Below are 26,265 nucleotides of genomic sequence, written 5' to 3'. Positions count from 1 at the left end.
TATTTGAGACATACTTTAAAACAAATGAATGTAACAGCACTCTAAAGAAACACACTGAGGTAAAAATTTTAAATGTACAGTTTATTTATATCATGATATAGTTCAGTAATATACCAAGTGAGCTTTTTGCTGAAAATTCTCACAATTACAAATGTTACAGTAATTTTAGCTCAATAAACAAGTAGTTAGTCAAGTAGTTACTTGCATATTAGACAAAATATTTTCACTGTTTTGTTCTGTTTCACCAACGAAAATAGTTCCAAACAAGGATCGCAGCACAAGCATTCTCCTAGCAACGTTTTGCTATGATTCAGCGTTTGGTCCATAGACTGTAGGTTTGGTCGAATAAGTTGAAATAACTCGCTCATGAAGTGACTTACCGCCACCTGCTGGTAGTTTAGTGTGTTTAAAAGTATGCCTCCACACCCAACATTTCTAATTTATATATTTATAAATCAATACATGTATTTAAAACATTAATCTCACTTTTAATTTTGCAGTGTAAATTATGTGATCTCACTGCTAACAGCCATTTAGAATTTATTGATAAATTCATAAAATAAATTTCAAAGGTAATGCATACATTTCGAAAGTAATTTTTTTTTTACATCAGATATTTCTAGTGGTACTTTTATGGGGATAGTTTGTGTGGAATAGTATCTGCTGATATGAAAAGTTCACTGTATATCATAGTAATAAATTTATGACAGCCATGAAATTTTGTTTACTTTTTACATTAAACACATTAAATATTACATGTATGCATGTAATATAATATCTATTTCCATTACAGGTTTAGGTCTTAAATTTCATATAAGGTGGTATTAAAAAGGTCTTAAAAAGTCTTAAATTTCACTTGTTCAAATCTGCAGGAACCCTGAGCATGTACACCACAGCAAGCCGCTGTCTTGACGGATAGTAATTTTAGTTTATTTAGTCTATATATTTGGCAGATGTAAAGCATACATGTGTATGTTTTTTGTGTTAGTCCATTTTTATTTTATTATTATTATTATAACAGTTCAAGGAGCAACATGTTCGTGCACTTTCTAAAGATTTTAGTTCTGTTTTTGAATAAAGGGTTGTAAATCCCTTTTTTTAATCCGATTCATCGATTAATCGAAAAAATAATCGACAGATTAATCGATTATTAAAATAATCGTTAGTTGCAGCCCTAATGTATTTGCAATTTTACTGTGTAAATACATTTTTTGGAACCTCTTATCTTCATTAAACAGTCTAAGTAAATACAGTTAAATGTCAATTTCATTGCAGGTCCGGTTTTTCCTGTGCAATGGAAAGATGGAGTTTGTTGATACTGATTTAATTTGTGCAACCATACAGAGTCTAATTATTCTAATTTGATGTATTGATAAAATTTAAGAATTTGATGTGAATGATGACACATACAGTTGGTAAGGTTAGGAAAATAAAGTTAAAAAGTGTCCTAGAAATCAATTTAAGGCAAATATCACAAATATTCAGATTAAAGTAAGACCTTATAGAGTAGTGATGAGACTATTGCTTCAGAATGGATTAATTTACAGCAAAAAAGGCATTTTTTTTTGCCCCGGACAGGTAAATTATTTACTCGGACAAGTGAATGTCTAATTTTCACTAACTTACTCAGGTATCCTGACTGTACTAAAATGGGTTGGCAGAGTTAATAAAGAAAAAGTTTAGTTGTTCTTGTTATTAAGTGAATCTATTGTTCCTTAGCATTGCTGTTAAGATGACATCAACCCTAACCCCACAGCAAACAGAAACCGAACCGAACCGAACCGTGGCTCCAAAACAGTGAACCGAACCGAATCGTGCCTTTGGTGTATCGTTACACCCCTAATAACGGGAGTGTTTTTTAAAGTGCACCTCGCACTAGACTAGGCTAACGTTACACTAGTTAGTGATGAAGTTCTTTGATAATGTAAATGTTCTTTGCTTGTTATTTGTAGCTGCTTTTCAAGATGATGTAAGGATTATATTATCCAGCATTGCACAGTCATTAGGATAAAGGTAGTAAAATGTGGTTTAGGCTGAATTAAATATGATATATATTCACCTCAGTAACATCTATATGCGTTCATTAGAATTACGATGCGATAAAATGGCGCTAAACATACGCACGTGAATTACACGGGCACCGTTTCTCCTCATTCTATATGAACTGAACTACAACATGAACTGATGACAACAATCAGACATACAGCGGTAACGTTATTGCAATATGACGGGTACAGAATGCATTTACATTCAAGCACGCACATTTACCACTCACTGAAGATAGCAGAGAATGAAACCGAAAGCAAACTTGGTCTTCTCCACCAAAACTACAGTCAGCGCTCTGTACATGCACAACTTAGTCACATACCAAATAACAAGGCTACCCTTACAAAACGAATAAGGAATTTAGTACTCATGTTGCATGTTGCCACTGGTAAGCTCCGCTCTGCTGTTGTTTACCTGTGCATGCATGTGTGAAAATGTCGCGCGAGTAATTTACGTCAAGTGATCAGCCTTTTTGATCGGCGCGTTTGGGGTTCGCCGATCAAGCTATTTTTAGCCAATATCGGCCGATCATGATCGGTGGCCGATCAATCGGAGCATCACTATTGACTAATATATGTGGCAAAACACTCATCAGGTGGTTAGAAGGAACATGTATGTTATGCATTAGTGGCACAACTACTTAAACACAGTCCAATAAGATGGATAGACTAGATGGGCCAGGGAAACAAACACACAATTTGATTCTTCTATGTCTTGAAGTCTTCATATTTAGCATTATATCTAAAATGTCGTTATTTACTCAACGTCATGTTGTTCTAAACCTGCATGTCAGGCTCCAAGAAAGGAAACAAAGTCAGTTTTATCTATTATCAGATGCATTATATTGATGTGTCTCTTCAGATTCCGTGCCATTCATTCCATGTCACACGAGCCATCGCGATGCACCTGTTCGAATATGTGGAATTTAGAATATTCTACAGCTGCCTGAAAAGATTATAAGCAAATAACTTCAGCTTCACATCAAGCTTTCACCTGGCCTCAGAAGATTTGAAATATAGTGGATAAGCCTGATGAACTGTGTTTATGAATTTTGGTGCTTGTGCCCTGTTCATGTTGTGGTTGTCATCAATGAATTTACTATCAAGAGATTAGAGTAGCATTTATTTCTGATACTATGAACTCACTTGATACTTCCACAATTAAGTATAGTCTGGGTTTCCCCTAACAGGATATGAGCACTGTTACCATTGCAGAGGAAAACACAGGCCTGCCAAGCATTGTGGTTTGCGGGCAGTAGTGCCACTTTTAGTTACACTGTATTCATCTGTAAGCAGTGCCTGTGAACTGGATGGGTGGTTTGGGTCTTCTGGAGCTCTGACCGCATTATAAATTAAATGATCCACATTGAATTAGGGGTGTGCGATATTGACAACAAATAATATCTCTATATTTTCTGGGATTTTATTGATAACGATAATTAGACAATATTTTGCTGTGTGTGTTATTGTGCTTAAGGACTACCGTGCTGACTTCTAAAATTTTTGATATTCTTCATATTCTGTGTGGTCAGTTTACAGCACTGATAAAAATGATTTATTTTCTAATAAGCTACCTTTTATGGGCATTTTTACCTTTATAAAGCTATTTTTTTCTAAAAGTGTGCATCATTTTGAGTCAAATTCTTACATTTAATTAGTCAATTATAATAACGATACATTTACCAAACAAGTTAAATCAGTATCAACAAATTTTGTCTTTGCAGAAGTTGCATGTGGAGTGAGTGGCATTTAGATGCATTTACACATGTTAATGTGTATATTTAAAATTATTTTAAAAGTAAAACGATGCTTTGAAAAAGAAATTTAAACCACCAGTAGGTGGCAGCAAGTCGCTGTTAATAAGTGAGTCATTGCGATTGAACTGATTCATTTAAACTGCTACATCTTGAATTAGACGATATACATCGCACACCTCTACATCGAATGAAGGACACTCAATGCTGTCCTCTCTATGTCTTACTTTTTAGTGCCAGAATCGTGCTTGCCCACCTTTTGAGCGTCTTAGTTGGAGTTTCTCATCTACTTGTCATTGTAAACATCACATCACTGAATACTGTACTATTAAATAACTTGGTTGTAAATATTACTCTTCCAAAATATTGTTCAATTAACGTTACAGGCAGGGAGAAATTTTAACTTGCTACATATTTTAATATGTATGACATCTTGTTCAGCTATTATTCATTATTCTGCAACATCACATGATAACAAATCCCCATTTATGTTTTTTCCTCACATTCACAAACTCTTCCAGTTTCCTTTTTGGGTAGGCTGAGATGTGGCCATGTAATTATGGGGGTTTGGGCACATAGAGGTGTTAGTGGAGTATTTATTAGTTTGGTTTGCCACCATAGCGTAAAGTGCAAGACTATCTGCGCCGAAGCTGCTCCCTGTCCATCTGTTTGGAGTAGCTAAGCCTTGCCCCTGCGTCCCAAAGCAATACCGCTGCATCCGTTCTGCGTGACTGAGCACTATTCCTGATTTGTATCCGGTTGGGATTGTGATCTCACATGAAAGACACACTGGCAATTTTGCCTGAATCTGCATACTCTGGTTCTGAGTACATTAATTTCCATGACCGGGGAAAAGTTCCAGTTTGCTTAAAGGTAGGGATGCTCATATTGACCGTTTAACCGTTAACCGACAGTAAGAATTTTAACCGATTATTACTATCAGTTAAACGGTTTAAAAGGGTTTTTTTCTATTCTTCTTTTTTTTTTTTACGTTTGCTGCATGGTGAAAGAAATAATGCTATTTGTAAGTTATCCGTTTACTCACGCGCAGTGTGGCTGTACTACAGACATATTTTGCTTCACCTTTACTTAGTAAACTGATGTAGTATATGCAACTCAATGGCAAGTGGCGTTATTGGGTTATTAGAGAGTGAATCCGTGAGTGAATGTATTCAAATTCTGAATGAATTATAGTCTAGAAAGTGCGCAATAGGCGCTCCCGTTACAATCACTGGAAACCTATCACTCATCCTAGAGTAGTTCATCGCAATCTCATAAACTTATTAAAAAGTAATAAAATAACCTTTACACTGCACAATTAATCTCTTATTTATATAATGCCAACACTTTCTTTGTTTTAATAAGAGAGTTCGCGAAAGTGTATAAGTCAGCAAAACTGAAACCGGCACTTTGGTTGGTGAGTGGATTGTAGCATAGCCTCCTCTGATTGGCCACAGTGATAATCAAATCAACATATATGTCTGTGATTGGCTATTGCTGAACGCTGTAAAACACGCGCTTCTCCTCACGCATATGACAGTGGATGGAAGTCCCGAACCGCAAATTGAAAGGGTTTTTGTGATGGTGTTTTTTTCGCGGATCTAAGAGTTAACAGGCAGCGGTCCTGCCTATCCGTACAGCATGTGGACATGTTAAAAACTAGGCACACTGAGGTATTGGCTGGCCTGCTATATATTTTTATGTCCGACGAGAAGAATAAGACCGGTACAGTTCTTCAAAGCGCATAAAAGGATTCAGTGTGTTTTAGTTTTGTCATCTTTATTAGGTAGTTATTTAATTTATACATATTTAGTGTAGGCCTATTTATATTATTCTTTTTTTTCATTCAGATTTTCTCTGTTCTCAGAACCGCTGCTGATGCGTGATAATTTAAGTATATGTCAATACAGTTGTTTTTGTTGCTCTGTATGCTGCTGTTTGCACGTTAAAATAAAACATTTGTTTGTATTTTTAATGTATCATCACAGATACTCGTGCATTCTATTTTTATTTTAAACTAATTTATTATTCTAATTGTATCAGTTAACGGTTAATGTTCGGATAACGAGCAGCGGTTGTCGGTCAGGAAAATTAACCGAAATGAGCATCCCTACTTAAAGGGCATGATCCAAAATAGGCGATATGTGGGTGTGAAATACTTAATAATTAATGGTATGTTGTGTTGTCATGTTGTAGTTTTTCTTGCTTGACACACTGTGAATGGATCCCGTCCAGCTGTGCAGCACAGCGTGACTGCTTTGTTGTCAAAATAACGCTTTTACCATTCATCAGGCATTTAGTATTTGTGACATTTTCTGACTAGTGTCATGTGGCAGGTAGGCTGATCAACAAGCTTAGATGGTTTTTGCTTACATTTGCCTACTTTTTTTTTTTATTTGCTACTAGGGCTGCCGCCAAATAGTCGACTAAACGTTAGTCGATATGAAGAGGGCTTGGTCGAATACATTTTCATTAGTCGGTTAGTCGCAAAAAAAATCACGTGAAATTACGCAATCAGGGGCTGCGCAGTCAGTGTATGACATCAAAGCAACGAGAGATCAACGCAATGGCCATTGATGAGGAGGAGCATGCAGAAGAGAAGGATGAACTAAAAATGTACTTGGCAGATAAAACAAAGGTTGATTCGGGACCATTGGCATGGTGGCAAAAAAAATGAACATCGATATCCAAAGCTCGCTAAAGCAGCTAAACTCCTCCGCTGTATCCCTTCCACATCCACTCCATCAGAGCGCATCTTTTCAAAGGCCGGCTTCATTGTGAACAAGTCGAGAAGCTCCCTTCTTCCCAACAATGTGGACAAGCTGGTGTTCCTCTCACATAATATGAAAAAAATAAAATCGGATTGAAAGCTTAGGTAAGAATGCTTAATTGCCTTTTTGTAGTGTTTCTGTTTGCTATCCGTTAGGCTATATTAAAAAAAAACGGGTATTTTTATAACGGGTAAATAAATATTATTTTTATTTATTCGTTTTTATATAATTCAGAAGTTGTTTTTTATTCTGTTAGAAAAATTAGTCTGATGTTTGCAATTTGTTGTTTCAGGTCAAGACTCATCCGTCGTCTTAATGGCAGTTTGCGGCTTGCTCTGATATTTTTGATTTGTATTAGTGTTCTTTAAATTATTTGTTCCACATTTTGTTTTAAATATAGTTGTTCTAAACAATTTAATCAAATACTTAGGCTGTTAATTTGTTTGCCGCCGCCTTTTTTATTCAAAGTTTTGGCGTTGTGCGATGTGCCATGTGCATTTATTAAAACTCTTTTCTATTCTGTTTTAAGCGCTTAATTTTCATTTTGAACGCGCTAATATCATGCTTTAGCATTTTCTGTCATATGGAAGTGTTAAACTTCAACTTGGACTATACCTTTCCTCAGGGTGCGATTTGTGAAAACAACAGAGGGGGGGATGCTTTTGAAAACTTTTTTTCTCTCTCCATAGGCAGAGGTTGACCAAACTGTTATGGTAACAATGCGCATTATATAGGCTACCCATCTTTTTAGGGAAGTCAGGTCATGAAATGTTTTTAATACGATGGAATCCCCCGGCAAATCGCACCCTGCCTTTCCTTGTATATATGCAAGTTATTATATTAATATCATAAATGAACGATTATTCGACTAATCGCTAAAATGCAGGAGTGTTAGTCGACTAGGAATATCTTTAGTCGGGGGCAGATTATTCATAACAAATTAAAAGTGTGTCTGGCACTTCATAACATACATCTGTTTCTTTTGCTTACCAAGACTGCATGTATTTAATCAAAAATACAGTAAACTCTAATATTGTCAAATATTATTGCAATTTAAATGAACTGTTTTTGTATCGTAATATATTTTAAAATATAATTTATTCCAGTGATTCAAGGCTAAATTTTCAGCGTCATTACTCCAGTTTGCAGTGTTACATTATCCTACTTTATTCTAGACTATGCTTACATTAAATTTTATTAATTAAAAAGCATGTCTAATTAATTAAAAACACAAAACTTACACAATTGAACAGCAATTCATTAAAATTCATTAAAAATGACATTTTTAAAGCCCTGTGAAAGGTTTTATTTAATTTTTTTAATATTTTTTTTTTTTAACCAAATTCTGTGTTTTCCATTAATTTTCTGGATTTAATTTTAATGGTTTCATTAAATTTTAATGATCAACAGCATATCTAAAAAATTAATTTGCATATAAAAAACGATTATTTTTTATAATAATTTCTCTTTTTTTTTGTTGTGCATTTACATTTTTCTGGTAAATAAATTCTGGTGTACATGCAGAACATGGACTATTCACATTTAAATAGTATTTTTTTTGTGGCTAAATATTCACAGATATTGTGTTTTTAAGTTTCCGTAATTCCTTGTGTTTTTAAGTTTCGTAATTGTGTTTTGTAATTTCCTAATTTATTTAATAATCTCTATGTACTAAATTCCTTATTCGTTTTATAAGGGTAGTCTTGTTATTGGGCATGTGAAGTTGTGCGTGTACAGAGCGCTGACTAGTTTTGCCGGAGAAGTTCAAGTTTACTTTCGGTTTCATTCTCTGCTATCTTCAGTGAGCGGTAAATGTGCGTGCTTGAATGTAAATGAATGTATCTTTCTATACCCGTCATATTGCAATAACGTTACCGCTGTATGTCTGATTGTTGTCATCAGTTCATGTTGTAGTTCAGTTCATATAGAATGAGGAGAAACGGTGCCCGTGTAATTCACGTGCGCATGTTTAGCGCCATTTTATCGCACCGTAATTCTAATGAATGCATATAGATGTTACTGAGGTGAATGTTTATGTTTCCTATAGGGCTGTGCAATTAATCGAAATTCGGTTTCGATTTCGATTTCTGCTTCAAACGATCATGAAAATGCAGTAATCGAGATGAAACGATTATTGCGGCCCACTCCGCCCCCTTTCCAGTGGTGCGCTTTCGCTCCTCCATAAAAGCCTAATTTCACATTAAAATCAGCAAAATCATGTAATGTGACTTTCATAAAACGGGACGTGCTTGATTTATTAATGTTTCTTTGATGTTTTGTTTTTAATAGCACGTAGGAAAACTTTCGCTGTTCTGTCTATGCACTCAGAGACGGAGCAGAACACGGACTTGTAAAGTTATCTTTTAGCTCCATGTACACGCTTAAATGCTCAAATACACGCAAAAATATTTATAAATGAGGCGCTTGGTGATTATTCATGTAAACGCTTGTCAGTTATGTCTTAAATGATCATAAACAGTTGAGAATGAAAATACGTGTGTAACAGTATATTGGATCCGTGTGGTTAAGTGCAACACATAAGATTCCTTCTGCCGTCTCTGTGCTTAATATTAATAAAACGTAAAAATACAAAGAGAAAAATCACTTACTGCTCTTGAATGAAAGATGTTTGTAGTTTTAATAAGAAACAAAGCATGTTTAACTATTACAGTGAAGGCGCTGTTTTATTTTACATTCAAATAATTACATTCATTTTCTGTAGTATTGTTAGACTACTTTAGACTTGCATAAAAGTATTCAGTATTTTTTTTTAAGCACTGTTTTTTTTAATTTGTATCTTTTTTTCTCACTGTATTGCCATCTTTAAATTAATCACTTCATAATGTTTTGGACCCTGTCATAATCGTTTAAATAATCGTGATTACAATATTGACCAAAATAATCGTGATTATGATTTTTGCCGAAATCGAACAGCCCTAGTTTCCTATATACAGACAGATTCTGATATATCGTATTTAATTCAGCCTAAACCACATTTTACTACCTTTCTCCTAATGACTGTGCAATGCTGGATAATATAATCCTTACATCATCTTGAAAAGCAGCTACAAATAACAAACAAAGAACATTTACATTATCAAAGAACTTCATCACTAACTAGTGTAGCCTAGTCTAGTGCGAGGTGCATTTTAAAAAACACTCCCGTTATAATCAGTTTATCTATCTACACTGTATGATGAATAAATCTCTTCCCCATGCGGCGCGTTAAGGCGACGTGGCCACTCTATGCGTGTGTTTATGTCACAGCAAGTTTCTGAAGCATCCTAGAACCGACTCTCTGCACTGCATCGCTAAAGTTAGGTGCCTTTTTGATGGATAATAGGCCTAATAATAATCATCTTGCTATTGTCAAAGGCATCAGCAACTGGCGATATCTCTAACTATCGTCGATACACCATACTATCGTCTATCGGCACAACCCTAACTTGGTGGTTCTTCAAGATCTTGACTGTAGCCTATTTCTACAGTTTTTTTCAATATAGTTAATTTAGAGTTGGTTTCATTTCTACAAATGGTGCAAACTCTGCTAGATTATAGATAAAAGATTCCCATTCCCCTGCCATTCTGTGATCGGCAATCGGCAGATCATGATCTTGGTGATCGGTAATCGGTAATCGGCCCCAAAAATGCTGATCGGAGCATCTATACTTTTAATTTATTCATCCAAAATTTGTAAATTCTGCATTTTGCAGTAAATTCCATTTTTTTATGACTGGATTTTGGGATTTTATTTTTAATTTTTTTGATTTTTTTTTTTTTTTTTTTATATTTTTAAGGAAACTAAAACATTTTGTTTTTAGGGTTTTTGATGAATAGAAAGTCCCAAAGAACAGCATTTATTTGTTTTTATAAATCTATAAAATTGTAACATTATAAATGTCTTAAAAGTCACGTTTGATCAATTTAATATGTCCCTGCTGAATAAAAGTATTAATTTCTTGCCTCGAACATTTGACTGGTAGTAAATGCATGGCTTAATGTTATTGTGGATTAAACCATTTTAGACAAAGGGTGCAACAGAAAAAAGGTCCTAAAGATCTGTCAGAAATGACTGTGAGCTGCTCCAGTACTCCATAACTGCTGACATCATGACTTATAGGGGCATTTGAAGAGTTACAGCTCATGTTTTGCTGTTAGTTTATCATATCAGCTTAGGTTTGTCATCTGTAAAGTCCCATTACCTTTATTCAAGAAATCAGTCCAGTATACAGTACTCCCTTCCACTGCTGTCTGAAACACCCTGCATTTATCTTTACTACTGCTCCACGGTTCGAATATGAGGACAGTATTCTGGAAATTGTCACAGCTCTTGGCAGAAACCGGCTCCACAACTTCACACAGGCTCTCACATTTCATGTGCACTCGCTGTGTTTAACACTTATTAACTCATTCCTCAAAGACTCTGCTCCTCGTATCAGAATTTGGCACCCTCCGAACGTATTCCAGTCGTTCAAGGAACCTTAAGCCTACTTGTGTAGTAGACCAAAATAGACCAGTTCACATCACTGTTGAGTCAATGTTCACTAGCACACACCTGACAAAAGCTTAGGATGTTTCTTCCTTTTTTTCCAGCAGTGAGCTCATCAAGCAGTCATGAGACGGATAATGAATTTGCAGCCCTCCTTTCCATTGCAAACATCAGCAGATGTTTTTGCTCATTGTTGCACATGGGGCTGCAGATGAACTTTTGGGCAGTGTTCAGCTTGTTTCTTCAAACTAACTAAAGTTCAATTTGTAGTGGAATGTTGGGGTGTAATAGTACATAAAAATGCTGATTCGGTTCAGTGAAGTCTAAGTTGAACAGACTTGCTGTCAAGAAAAAATTGTGTGAATTTGAGATGTTTACAGATAAGGATACTTTGTAAGACAAAAGTTACACAATTAGTAAACATATCTCAAATGCATGAAATGGCACACGCCTCTGACATCTGAATTAGTATTAAGTGCTTAATATAAAGCATGTCTCATGTTAGGACAATTTAGATTGTGCCCTCGTTCGTCAAACAGTTCTCTCTGTCTCTATTATTTTTCGGATGCATTTACCACAAAGGGGGTTTATAAATAGATGTTTATAAACATAATTTTTTTTTTTTACGTGCACTGCCAGTCAAAAGTTTTTGAACGGTAAGATTTTTAATGCTTTTAAAAAAGTATTTCCTTACCAAGCTTGCATTAATTCGATTCAAAATACAGCAAAAGCAGTAATATTGTAAAATTTAACTATTTAAAATAACTGCTTTCTATTTGAATATAATTCAAAATGTAATTTATTCCTGTTAGATCAAAGCTAAATTTTCAGCATTATAACTCCAGTCTTCAATATCACATGATCCTTCAGAAATCATTCTAATATGCTGTATTATTATATTATATTATTATATTATTAGTATATTATATTATACTATATTATTAGGATTCTTTGAATAGAAAGCTCGAAAGATTAGCATTTATCTGAAATAAAAAGCTTGGAGTAAGTATAATTTTTTGGGGGGAACGAAATTATAGAAATTAATACTTTTGTTTTGCAAGGAGGCTTTAAATTGATCAAAAGTGATGATAAAGACATTTATAATTTTACAAAAGATTTCTATTTCAGATAAATGCTGTTCTTCTGAACTTTATTTATCAAATAATCTTAAAAATGCTACTCAGCTGTGTTCAACATAATAATGCAAATCAGAATATTAGAATGATTTCTGAAGCATCATGTGACACTGAAGACTGGAGTAGTGATGCTAAAAATTCAGCTTTGAAAGCACATGAATAAATTACATTTTAAAATATATTTAAATAAAAAGCAGTCATTTTAAATAGTACAAATATTTCAAAATTGAACTGTTTTTGCGCTGTACTTTAGATTAAATAGATGCAGGCTTGGTAAGTAGATAAATTCAAAAACTTTTGACTCATTAAAACAACACTGTATTTGTTTTGGGAATTAAAGACCTACTGAAAGTTCTCTGTAAGAATGTGTGTTTTTCACTTTGATAGTTTTTGAAACCCCAACAACAGTAATAATTATTAATACTGCTGTTAATATTATATTATGATGTTTTTTTATTCTAATAATTTAGTTAGTGTAGCAAAAAAGTAAAAAAAATGTCTGCATGTCAATTATAAAACCAAAATAATCTGTATTAAAATCAGTTAATCCCTGCTTCATACAACAGGGTCACGCAATGGGGAACCACTTTGCATCACCAGTTGTGTCGAATCAGTTGCCAGATTGTGTTTATGGAGAAGGAATATTTGATGTCTCACACCTCTGCTGGAGGAGGTTTGGCAGTAAAGGCTAGGGTGTGAATATCGGGTAGGTGTGAGACTATAAATACTCCATAAACAGAGCAGTGCATGCCGGAAGCAGAATGCCCACTATGAGAACGTAAGGCACGAAGAGCCAGAGGAAGCTCGAGGCCTCAAGACATCATCATCAGCAAATTAAACAACTTCAGTCTTGTTAAAGTAAAAAAATAATAAACTAATTTTTATTTTCAGAAAAACAAGTTTCCACCAACAGAGTTGAGATTTATCATTTAAATGCCAGCAAAACAAATTTGAACACTGAATCGTCTCGTGGGGGAACTTGGTGTGTGGTGTCTGTTATCCTTTAAGGAAATTAACTTCAGATGAGGCATAAAACATCACCCACACCCTGCAGACATGACATCAGGCCAGTCCTGACTCAACCCTCTGTGGGTGTTCCTCCGTATGAAGAGGAAAATGTCAAGGATGATGGGGATGTCATAGCAGTTCTGATTCATCTTTGTGCTGATCCTGCTTTAGCTGACTAGGCTGTTTAAAATGTTTACCTATATATCTATATAGTCTATACGGAATTGATTTTCTAAAATTTGACTGTCAAATTCAATTTCTCAAATTTGTACTTGTACCTCATGTGCAACACGTTGCGCTCTTTCTCTGGGGTGTGGTTTGTCCACTGCTTCTGCTTGTGTCAAGTCAAGTCAAGTCACCTTTATTTATATAGCGCCTTTTACAATACAGATTGTGTCAAAGCAACTGCACAGTATTTAAACAGCACAATAGTGTGTAAGTAACGCATTATTGTAACAATCAATTTTCAGTTAAAAACAGTTCATCAATGAATTCAGTGATATCATCGTCAGTTCAGTTCAAATAGTGTACGATATCGCTGGAAAGTGTCCCCAACTAAGCAAGCCAGAGGCGACAGCGGCAAGGAACCAAAACTCCACAGGTGACAGAAATGGAGAAAAAAAACCTTGGGAGAAACCAGGCTCAGTTGGGGGACCAGTTCTCCTCTGGCCAGACCAAACAACAGTTTGTACCAATGTCTGATTGTAGAGAACTCATCAGGTTCCTGTGGTGTAGCGCAGATGGCCGTCAAGGTTGGCGAGGTCTTTATTGGTGATCCGCCTTGGAGCTCATCTGGTTGACATCCACGGCTATTGAAGTCATCTCTAGGTGGTGATCCATATTCTAAGCTGGGTACGGACTGGATCCGGGGGACTGGAGGGACCATCTGATCCGGATACAGGCTGGATCTGGTGGCTACGGTGACCTCGGAATAAGAATGAAACAGACTAACATTAGCGTAGATGCCATTCTTTTTACGATGCAACGAGTGCATCAGGTGTTATGGGAGGTGTTTTCGGTTCCGGTTGACCTAATTAATGCAGCCTAACAATCCTTTAACGGATTTGAATTATAGAAATGTGTTAATGATTTTATGTGTAAGCCAGGTTAAAGAGATGTGTCTTTAATCTAGATTTAAACTGACAGAGTGTGTCTGCCTCCCGAACAGTGTTAGGTAGATTGTTCCAGAGTTTAGGCGCTAGATAAGAAAATGATCTGCCGCCGGCAGTTGATTTTGATATTCTAGGTATTATCAAATTGCCAGAATTTTGAGAACGCAGCGGACGTGAAGGACTATAATACGATAGGAGCTCGTTCAAGTACTGAGGAGCTAAACCATTGAGGGCTTTATAAGTAATTAGCAAGATTTTAAAATCTATACGATGTTTAATAGGGAGCCAATGCAGTGTTGACAGAACCGGGCTAATATGGTCATACTTTCTGGTTCTAGTAAGAACTCTAGCTGCTGCATTTTGGACCAGCTGGAGTTTGTTTATTAAGCGTGCAGAACAACCACCCAATAAAGCATTACAATAATCTATCCTTGAGGTCATGAACGCATGAATTAATGTTTCAGCATTTGACATTGATAGCATAGGTCGTAATTTCGATATATTTTTAAGATGGAAAAATGCGGTTTTGCAAATGCTAGAAATGTGGCTTTCAAAGGAGAGATTGCTATCGAATAGGACGCCTAGGTTCCTAACTGATGACGACGAATTTACAGAGCAGCCATCTAGTATTAGACTGTGTTTTAGGTCATTACTTGTGGAGGTTTTAGGTCCAATAATTAATACCTCTGTTTTTTCAGAATTTAACAGTAAGAAGTTATTCGCCATCCAGTTTTTAATATCAGCTATGCATTCTGTTAGTTTTTCGAATGGATATGTTTTGCCGGGCTGCGAAGAAATATAGAGCTGAGTATCATCAGCGTAACAATGAAAGCTAACACCATGTTTCCTGATGATATCTCCCAAGGGTAACATGTAAAGCGTAAAAAGTAATGGCCCTAATACTGAGCCTTGAGGTACTCCATACTGCACTTTCGATTTAAATGATACCTCTTCATTTATTGCCACAAACTGATGACGGTCAGATAAGTACGATTTGAACCATGCCAGTGCACTACCACTAATGCCTACATAATTTTCAAGTCTATTTAAAAGAATGTTGTGGTCAATAGTATCAAATGCAGCACTAAGATCCAGTAGCACTAATAGAGAGATGCAACCACGATCGCTTGACAATAGCAGGTCATTTGTTACTCTAATTAGAGCAGTCTCAGTACTATGATATGGTCTAAAACCTGACTGGAAATCCTCGCAGATACCATTTTTCTCTAAGAAGGAGCATAATTGTGAGGATACTACCTTTTCTAGTACCTTTGACAGAAAAGGGAGATTCGAAATTGGTCTGTAGTTAATTAATTCATAGGGGTCAAGTTGTGGTTTTTTAATGAGTGGCTTAATAACAGCTATTTTGAAGGTTTTGGGGACATATCCTAATGATAGTGATGAATTAATAATATTCAGAAGAGGATCTATGACTTCTGGAAGTACCTCCTTTAGTAGCTTAGATGGAATAGGGTCTAACATACATGTTGTGGGTTTAGATGATTTAACAAGTTTATACAATTCCTCCTCTCCTATAATAGAGAATGAATGGAATTGTTCCTCAGGAGATCTACAACGCACTATCTGATGCGATACTGTAGCGGGCGGCTGTATGGTTACAATTTTATCTCTAATAGTGTCTATCTTGGAGGTAAAGTACGTCATAAAGTCATTACTGCTGTGCTTTTGGGAAATGTCTAAACCTGTTGCTGCTATATTTTTAGTTAATTTAACCACAGTATTGAACAAATACCTAGGGTTATGTTTGTTTTCTTCTAAGAGAGATGAAAAGTAATCCGATCTGGCAGTTTTTAATGCTTTCCTATAAGATAAATTACATTCACGCCAAGCAATACGAAAAACCTCTAGTTTTGTTTTCCTCCAGCTGCGTTCCATTTTTCGTACTTTTCTCTTTAGGGCGCGGGTATGATCGTTATACCACGGTGTTACACTGTTTTTCTTAATCTTTTTTAGGCGCACTGGAGCAACTGTATCTAAAGTGCTAGAAAAGAGAGAGTCCATAGTTTCTATTACATCATCAAGTTTTTCTGAGCTATTGGATATGCTGAGGAATTCAGATAAGTCAGGAAGATTACTTACAAAGCAGTCTTTTGTAGTAGAAGTGATGGTTCTACCGTATTTGTAGCAAGGAATTGAATTAACAGTTTTAGCTATCTGGATTGTACAAGAGACTAGATAATGATCTGAGATATCATCGCTTTGCTGCAGAATTTCAACGCCATTAACATCAATTCCATGTGACAGTATTAAATCTAGAGTATGATTTCGGCAATGAGTAGGACCTGACACGTGTTGTCTAACCCCAATCGAGTTCAAAATATCTATAAATGCTGTTCCTAATGCATCTTTTTCATTATCAACATGGATGTTAAAATCACCCACTATTAAGACTTTATCTGCGGCCAGCACTAATTCGGATAGAAAATCAGCAAATTCTTTAATAAAGTCTGTATGGTGCCCTGGTGGCCTGTATACAGTAGCTAGCACAAACGTCACAGGGGATTTATCATTAGTACTTGTTTCTCTGGATAATGCTATATGAAGCACCATAACTTCAAACGAGTTATAATTGAAGCCCGTTCTCTGAGAGACATTGAGAATACTGCTATAAATAGTAGAAACACCTCCTCCTTTACCTTTTAGACGCGGTTCATGTTTATAACAGTAATCTTGGGGGGTGGACTCGTTTAAAATAATGTAATCGTCTGGTTTTAGCCAGGTTTCTGTCAAACAGAGCACATCTAGGTTATGATCAGTGATCATATCATTTACAAAAAGTGCTTTCGTAGAAAGGGACCTGATATTCAATAAGCCAAGCTTTATCAATTGTTTCTCTGTATTATATATATTTTTTATTTGTTGAACATTAATTAAATTGTTGGTCCTGATTTGATTCAGGCGTTTTTTGTATTTTCTAGCTCGGGGAACAGACACAGTCTCTATAGAGTGATATCTAGGTGAAAGGGTCTCTATGTGCTGAGAATTAACTGATTTCTGTGACGTGAGGCGGCTAGCAGACGGTCGGTTTAGCCAGTCTGTCTACTTCCTGACCTGGGCCCCAGTGAGTCAAGTGCAAACTCTAAGACTATGTGCCATATTTCTAGATAGAAGAGATGCTCCACATCCGGAGGGATGAAGACCATCTCTTTTCAACAGGTCAGGTCTGCCCCAAAAGCTTGTCCAATTGTCTATGAAACCTATGTTATTTCGCGGGCACCACTTTGACATCCAGCCATGGAGTGACCACAGTCTACTGTGAATCTCGTCACCACGGTAAGCCGGGAGGGGACCAGAGCATATTACAGTGTCTGACATCGTACTTGCAAGATCACACACCTCTTTAACATTATTTTTAGTGATCTCCGACTGGCGAAGTCGAACATCATTAGCGCCGACGTGAATAACAATCTTACTGAATTTACGTTTAGCATTAGCCAGCACTTTTAAATTTGCCAAGATGTCAGGCGCTCTGGCTCCCGGTAAACATTGGACTATGTTGGCTGGTGTCTCTATTTTCACGTTCCGTACAATAGAATCGCCAATTACTAGAGCACTTTCATCAGGTTTCTCAGTGGGTGCTTCACTGAGTGGGGAGAACCTGTTTGATGTTCTGATCGGAACGGAAGAGCGGTGTTTTGACCCGCGACTATGCCGCCTCACAGTCACCCAATTGCCCTGCTGCATGGGCGTTGTTACCGGAACCGAACAATGTACAGGGCTTTCTGAGCTAGTCACATCCAAAACCGTATCTAAGGCCCTCACATTCTTACTATCCTCCATTAAAGTTTGGATGCGTGACTCTAGTTCTGAAATCTTCTCTGTCAGCCTGACTATATTCCTGCATTTATCACATGTATAAGGCTCACTGCTGACAGAGATAGATAAGCTATACATGTGGCAAGCAGTGCAGACTACAATTGTAGGAGAAGAAGCCATTACTCACCGTGATTGTAGAATGATTTCAACTTACCAATGTTGTTAGAGTTCCTGAAGAACAGATCAGGGGGAGAAAAAATGGAACGGAAACGGCTAAAAGAGTACTAACGATATTAAACACGAGAAAAAATAAATAAAAACGTGAATGGAACGCAGATGGCAAGTTAACCGGCCAGCGCAATGCTAAAAATAGTAAACAAGAGTTAAAAGCGTGAATGGAGTGCGAGCGGCAAATTAACCGGCTATGGAATGCTAACGTGCTGCACTCGTGATTATAGAGTAAGGCAAACAATCAAATTAGTCAGATTAGTTTGATGGATAAGACCAGAAATTAAATTAAGCTATATCTATCAATTTAAAACGGCAGAATTAACAATAAGATAAAGAATCCAGTAGAAAATCCAGTAGAAAAACGAAGCTGCAGAGAGCTAACGTTACAAACAAACAGACCACTCTGCAGCGAGGCAAACAGGAAGCAGGGAAACAGCGAAACAGCGACACATTTTTTTTTTTTTTCACATTTTTTGTGAAAGCAAGCAGAGCTCTTGTTCAGTGCTTTTGTGCTTTCGTGCTCTCAGAAGTGATTCACTGGTGTGATTGTCAGTATCTCAGTGTTAATATGGCACGATCTGGACTAGGGCTGCATGATACATCGTTTCAGCATGCGCGATAGTCACATCACGGCAGTCACGATGCTGGGCAAAATAAAAATAAAATTATGTGTGTCTGATTTAAAAAATTACTTTCTATATTTCTAAACTTTCTATTCACGGATCTATATTTGTCTAATATAAAGTAATTAACTCATATATTTAAGGGTTCTTTAAAAACTACAAAGCACACATTGCTTCACCTACTTCATGCATGCAGTCTCTGTATGCGCACATACTCTTTGGTGCGCATGACGAAATGAGCGCGGGACGGGAGAAAAGCGCCGAAATGGAAGATTTGGTCGCAAAAAGAAACGCAACGTCGGTCGTATGGAAGTATTCTGGATACAAAAATGATAACGTTGACCAAAAACAGGTGCTTTGTCGGGAGTGCCTGGCAGTTGTTGCCACAACTCGCGGAAACACTACGAATTTGTTTGACCATTTAAGTCGGCACCATAAAGCACTGTATGACGAATGCAAAACCAGATCAGATTAACGTCCAAAGCAAAAAACTATTTTGGATGCGTTTGCCAGTATGACGCCTTACGAGAAGGGCTCTAAGCGACAGAAAGATGTCACTGATGCTATTACATTTCACCTTGCGAAAGACATGGTACCAATAAACACGGTCACCGAGCAGGGTTTTACAAACATGATCCGCTCGCTTGACAAGCCTTATGTTATGCCGTCACGCACTTATTTTTCTCAAATTGCCATCCCAGAGCTGTACAACAAATGCAAGGCACAAGTGGAATATTATGCAGCAACAACCGCTTCAATGAGTAAATTAATGCATACAGAAGCACCAAATTGGTGTATTTGAATATTTATATTTACTTTATGCAACAGTTCTGAGAAAGAAGCCAATTTTTTTATAGAGTTGTTGAAAAGTTTAATCTTTTGTTAGCTGATGAGCAACACTTGTTTTACTTTGGCTAAACAAAGTATGCAAAACTAAAAAAAAAAGAATCTTCTGACATTTTTTTTTTTTTTTTTATTTTGTGACAAAATATGTTTATTAATCTGTTTTCAAAAAAGAAGTTGTTGAATAAAATGTTAAATTACTTATTTTGTCACTCATGTTAATTCCTTAATGTGATAATGAAGTGTCCTCTTTTCATTCTCAAAATGAGTTAAAAGCAACATTCATTATTAATTTCATAACATATTAGAGCCTTGATTTGCCTGAATTGACAGTGAATAAGGTGAGTCAAACTGTTTATGAAACAACCCAAAATAGGCTTTAAAAAGTATTTTATTTCAGGGTTTTGATTATACTTTTTAAATTTTTTTATTCTTTGAAAATGCTTACAAAATTATCCCAATTATTTTTGAATTATTATTTGATTTTTAAGCAGTTAAAAACACCTGATGAACATAAATGAATTTGTACACATCACAATATATATCGCAGGAAAAAAATATATCGCAATGTAATTTTTTTCCCAATATCGTGCAGCCCTAATCTGGACTGGTCTGATCAAGTAGAAACTTCCAGTAATGAATAAACCCAGGTGGACTTTCATGTTATGTTTTCTTTTTTTTTTCTTGTCTTGATTTAAGTGAAGTGATTACCATTTTCCAATGACGTATTTTGATGCAACTCCATTTTTTATTGAGTGTTGTTTTATTAAAAAAAATTGGAAAAAAAGAACTTTAATTTTGGTTTACGGTGTTTTGGTAAAAAAAAAAACTCATGGTTTTGCATTAAAATTTACGAATTTCTGCCTTTCCTGTGTCATACAAGTTCTTATTTCCTTCGGACCCCCCAATTGATTTTTTTTGGCAGAAATAACTTTTAATGAGTTCTCCATCTGTGCCTTTTTAAAAACCCTTCAGAGTTGCTTTGACTACTACATAACAGTAGTAATGAATGTCTTTTTAAAATTTCTCACACATAAAACATACAATAAAATGAATCATTTTTTATTTAATTCTTTTAGTCTGCTGAAATTTGAATTTGTTCTGTTGTACTGGGTGGCCCTTCTTTTTCCTGATGATTTCATCTGTTTGTCTGTAGGATGTGGTGGATCAGGATGATTGTTCAGGAGTGCTCTTCCAACTGGAGGATGAGCCATTTTCCTGGCCGGGGCCTAAGACGCTTCGTCTGCGCCGTACATCACAAGGCTTCGGCTTCACTCTGCGTCACTTCATTGTGTACCCACCGGAGTCTGCGGTGAACTCCAGTTTTAAGGTAGTGTGCAGCATTCATCACTGTTCAAAGGATTTTCATAGCATCTGTTTTCAGTCACTAATATATTCTTTATTCTGTACTTTTTGTTTATTTTTTTTAACATACTAATTGTTTTTTGTTGTTGTTCTAGGATGAAGACCATGCTCATAGAGGTAAGTTGTCACTTTTGCCAAATGGCCTACTATACACTATGCATGTATACTGTGCACCATGGTGTAAAATTTTTTTACAAAAAGGTTATTTTGTAAACTATTATTTGAGCCCCCCTCCTTCCGCTACATAAGGAAAGCTGTCACAGCTGAGTGCATAATGTGTCCACAAAAGTACATAAAGTGGATGAGTACAGTAGATGGGCTAAATAAAAATTTTGCACTGTAGGTGGCGCTTTTGGAACAGTAGAAATATAGCATTTACCCCTGAAATTTAACAGGTTACCCCTGTTCCCCTTTTTGCAGTAGCAGTTAGAGATGCACAATATTATCGGATTGTTATCGGAGTTGGCCGGTCAGAGCTGTTAAATTATAGTTATTTTCAAAGATTCCAGTACTATCTTTTAATAAGAAGTTTTTTATTGTTTTAGTTTTAACAAGTAAATTTTGGCCTAAAGCTAAGCAAAATTAAAAAATTATTTGTTATTTTTCTCCACACAGGAGAGACTTGGTGTTGTTTTTAGACAAAAAATCTATTGTTATTTGCATCAACTATTAGCCAAAATAAGTTGTAAAAATATCGGCATACAGTTGTGGCCAAAGGTTTACATACATACAGTGTTAATTATTTTACTAAAATAAGAGGGATCATACAAAATGCATGTTATTTTTTTATTTAATACTTACCTGAATCAGATTTTGTACATAAAACACACTTACATATAGTCTACAAGAGAAAATAATTAATATTTACAAAAATGCAACTTATTTTGTCTTCTGGAAAACATGCAAGTATCTTCTGTAGCTTCTGAAGGGCATTCTTAATAATAAAAAAAAATTGTCCCCAGTTGTCCTCGGTGTGAAAAGATGGATCATACATACATACAAAAAAATCATAAATCATACAGTCATTGTTGGAAAGGGTTAAAATACACAAAAATGCTGGAAAACCAAAGAATTTGTGGGACCTGAAGGATTTTTCTGAAGAGCACCAGGCAGTTGAACTGTTCAGGACAAACAAGGGACTCATAAACAACTATCACTAAACAAAAAAAACAAAGCTGTGGATCATTCAGGAAACAACAACGTATTAAAAATCAAGTGTGTGTTAACTTTTGAACAGGGTCATTTTTATAAATTATTATTTTCTCTTGTGGACTATATGTAAGTGTGTTTTATGTACAAAATCTTATTCAGGTAAGTACTAAATAAAAAATAACATGCATTTTGCATGATCCCTCTTAGGCCCCGTTTACACTGCAGGTCTTGATGCCCAATTCTGATTTGATGCCTATATCCAATTTTTTTGGCTGTCCGTTTACACGTCCTTTCAGTTGTGACCCTAATCGGATTCATGCGTTTACACTTGCCATACCATCTTAAACATCGCGCATGCGTTGTTGTCATTTACCTCCTTCACACGTGATCAGTGCTGATCAAACGAGTCACAAATAACACATTTTTAAAAATATGATGCATGATTTGTTGGACTACGCTACACCCGTTTGAAGTCAGCAAAGTTGATTATGAGAAAGTTGTTTTCTTATTAATAATTACTATATTAATAATCACAATACAGCTATTTTTTTTTATTTTATATTTGCTATCATAAATGAGAACAGTATAACAAATAGCCTAGAAAGAAAGAAAGCATTACCTTTATCATTTTACAAAAGCATTCTTATGCGAAAAACAAATACTCAAATGTGTTTATTAGAAACAAATAGCAAAAGCAGTTTAAAGAAGTGCAGCGAGCGATTCTCTCTTTTCTTTTATGGTTAGATTAACATTAATGAGACCGATTACTTTACAGATTTACTGCAATGCACGGATCAAGTTCAGTGGTGTATAGTGGAGGGTATACGCAGGTATATGGCGTATACTCACTTCTTTATCAGGCGCCTTTGCGTACACCTACTTTTAAATCCCCTCTGATGCGCATCATGTCCTGCATTAGCCAAAATCATGACAGTCCACCACATCCGGTCATATGTAAATAAATGTAAATATTCGCTAAAAACACAATAAAAACAGTGATGATGCAGTCAGGACCGTGGTGCCGGCTTGCTTTGAAATATATTTGATGATTGCGCCTGATGCGCCTGCGCCTGCTCCGTCTCCCGCACCCCATCATAATAACGAAGACAATAACAATTTTTTTACGATCAGACATTTCTTAAACCAGTGAACCCATGTACACCACTACACCACTGAGTATAATGTTACACATAATGTTACACGCTACACATATGTTTTTCCCAAACAGTTCCCCAAGCGTTAGCTTAAGACAGAACAGAATATGTTTGTGTGAATTCTGAAATACTGTAATTCTGTGTATATGTGTATATGGGTTTGCGAGCCGTCGGAAGCGCGTAATGCGCACACTTTGGATGACAGTCAGCACGAGAAGTTAGCAGAGAAAAGGTAATCCTCTCAGTAATTGTACAAATAAAGAAACTTTTAAATAATGTCTAATCACTGTTTGGAGCATTTGGGATCGCTAGACGGGGGCGTATTAAACTCATTTTTGTAAAAAAAAAAAAAACCTCAACCGACATTTTTCACTTTTTCACGATTTTGGCTGTACCTAAAAATATCCTGTGCGTATTTACACTCATTTTGCCAGTAAGGGTAACATAAGATGTCATTAAACCACGGAGAAGTACCAAATTGTAGCAATTTTAATGACGTACAGAACGCAATGCCTCAGAAGATCCGATCTGCCTGTTTACATGACAGTTGCATTGGCACATACCCGATTTATATCTGATTTATTTCCACATATGAATGAGGCCCGAAACCGATCTCGAAATATCCAAACGTTTTTTACCTGTTTACACTGTCATAGAACAGATCCGATCTGTGTCACATATGAGCACAAAATCGGAATTGTCGCATTTAACTGACAGTGTAAACGGGGCCTTATTTTGGTGAAATAATTAACATTTTGCAGATACTGTAAGGTGTATGTAAACTTTTGACTTCAACTTTATATTGGATATTGGCAACCAACTAAATCCCTAGTACCAGTAGTACCGCTCGGAGCTGCAGCAACTGTTGTCAAATTCACAATTTGATATTTGTGACCCTGGACCACAAAACCAGTCTTAAGTCGCTGGGGTATATTTGTAGCAATAGCCAAAAATACATTGTATGGGTCAAAATTATAGATTTTTCTTTTATGTCAAAAATCATTAGGAAATTAAGTAAAGATCATGTTACATTAAGATTTTTTTGTAAAATTCCTACTGTAAACCTGTCAAAATGTAAATTTTGATTAGTAATATGCATTGTTAAGAACTTAATTTGGACAACTTTAAAGGTGATTTTCTCAGCATTTTGATTTTTTTTGCACCCTTATATTCCAGATTTTCAAATAGATGTATCTTGGCCAAATATTGTCCTATCCTAACAAACCGTACATCAATAGAAAGCTTATTTATTGAGCTTTCATATGATGTATATAACTCAGTTTTGTAAAATTTAACCTTATGACTGGTTTTGTGGTCCAGGGTCACATTTAGTATTTTCTTCCAATATTTTTAGCATCGCTAAGAGTGAGTTTAATCTGCCTGGTACAGTTTTTTCTATTTGCCTGTTCCATCTCTTGTCTCTGTTAATGTCTTATTTCCAGACTTTGTATTATTTAAATGACTACAATTGGTAAGTGATTACAATGCAGTTCCAAATCCAGAACACATATTGGCTGAAATAAAGTCAAATTCAGTTCCGAATGATGACTGATCGACTCGCATAACTTGACCTCGCATAACTTGATCGCTCTTGTGACACAGTTTAGCACAACCATCTATAGCTGCCAGAAATAACTTGGCCAGATTCTTTCCCCTGCTCAACCTCTTCCCCTCAACTGTTTGAACTTTTGACCTTAGGTGTGTTTTTAAAAATTGCCTCACTTTGTTGCAAAAAAGCTTTGATCTGTTTGTTTTTTCTTCTTCATGTATTTTCATTCAGCTGTCAATTAGAGGTATGCAGCTAGATGGTGAGTTCTAAACAGCTAGTTATCTTAGGATAACAATAAGATGTTTTGTTGATTATTATTATTATTATTTTTTATTTAAACTTGATGTTTATAAAAGCTTATGGCACTTAAGGATGGCTAAAACCTGCTCATAGAAGTTGCACCTCTGAATTCATCTCCCTTAAAGCATCCTCACTGCAATACAGGCTTCTAAATCTGCTTCAGGAACCCCCACATTCGGCTCTATCTGTTTGACTTCATTACAGTGCAGATAAACTGTGACCTACATAGATTTGTTTGTTTTAAATTATAGCAAGGTTGTAATGCCTCCGGCGTTTCAACAAACCACACTAAATGGAACTTTCAAAGACAAACCACATTCTTGAAAAAGAATGAAGAATAAGAGGAGGGAAGAACATCTGTTTGGACATTTTAGTTTTTTTATTGTTAGTGGAAGAATGTAGAGATTCACCAGGTGCGGGACATAAGAGTTCAGGAATGATTGGCTAAATCCAGCATCTCTCCCAAAAGATCACTGCTATATTCAATTGCTGGGCCTTTAAATCATGCCCCACTTTGCTCTGAGGAGATTCATAAGGAGCTTTAGGTCTATGAATGCTTTGTCATTATCTTAGGCCTGTTGTGGTGCTCAAACCTTGTTAAATGCTCTTCTGCATGTTTGAGCCGGTGTGTCATACAAGTATCTGACCTACATATTTCAGGGTTTCTTTAATGTAGACTAATCTGGCATAATGCTGGAATGTAGAGATATGTATTAGAAAAGTACTAGTAATATCACACCTCTTCTCACGTCCAATTCACCAATGTGTTTTGTAGCTGCCAAGGTTTAAGGATTTGAATCCCTTGCGTGCTTTTACTTCGGTCATTGAAAAACATGAAACTGAAACAGGAACTGCTACTGTGGTTCATTATGCTCTGTGCAGCACTTAAATATAAAAAGGCATTATAACAACTTTTTTTAAAAACGATATTTTGAGCTAGTGCATTGCACTGTAAA

General features: G+C 35.9%; 1 protein-coding gene across 1 annotated transcript in view; it reads left to right on the top strand.

Moving 5' to 3' along the window:
• Window positions 1-23,554, top strand: part of LOC141344598 (rho GTPase-activating protein 21-like) — a 40,692-nt gene extending 17,138 nt beyond the window's left edge. The window contains exons 3-5 of the mRNA XM_073849473.1: window positions 20,946-21,119; window positions 21,250-21,271; window positions 23,535-23,554. Coding sequence (XP_073705574.1) covers window positions 20,946-21,119; window positions 21,250-21,271; window positions 23,535-23,554 — 216 coding nt within the window. The remainder of the gene's footprint in view (window positions 1-20,945; window positions 21,120-21,249; window positions 21,272-23,534) is intronic.
• The last annotated feature ends 2,711 nt before the right edge of the window (window positions 23,555-26,265 follow it).

The sequence above is a fragment of the Garra rufa genome, chromosome 10 (genome assembly GCF_049309525.1).
Source record: "Garra rufa chromosome 10, GarRuf1.0, whole genome shotgun sequence".
Taxonomy (NCBI): Eukaryota; Metazoa; Chordata; class Actinopteri; order Cypriniformes; family Cyprinidae; genus Garra; species Garra rufa.
The sequence above is the reverse complement of the archived record's forward strand: the minus strand, read 5'-3'. Positions and strand labels throughout refer to the sequence as shown.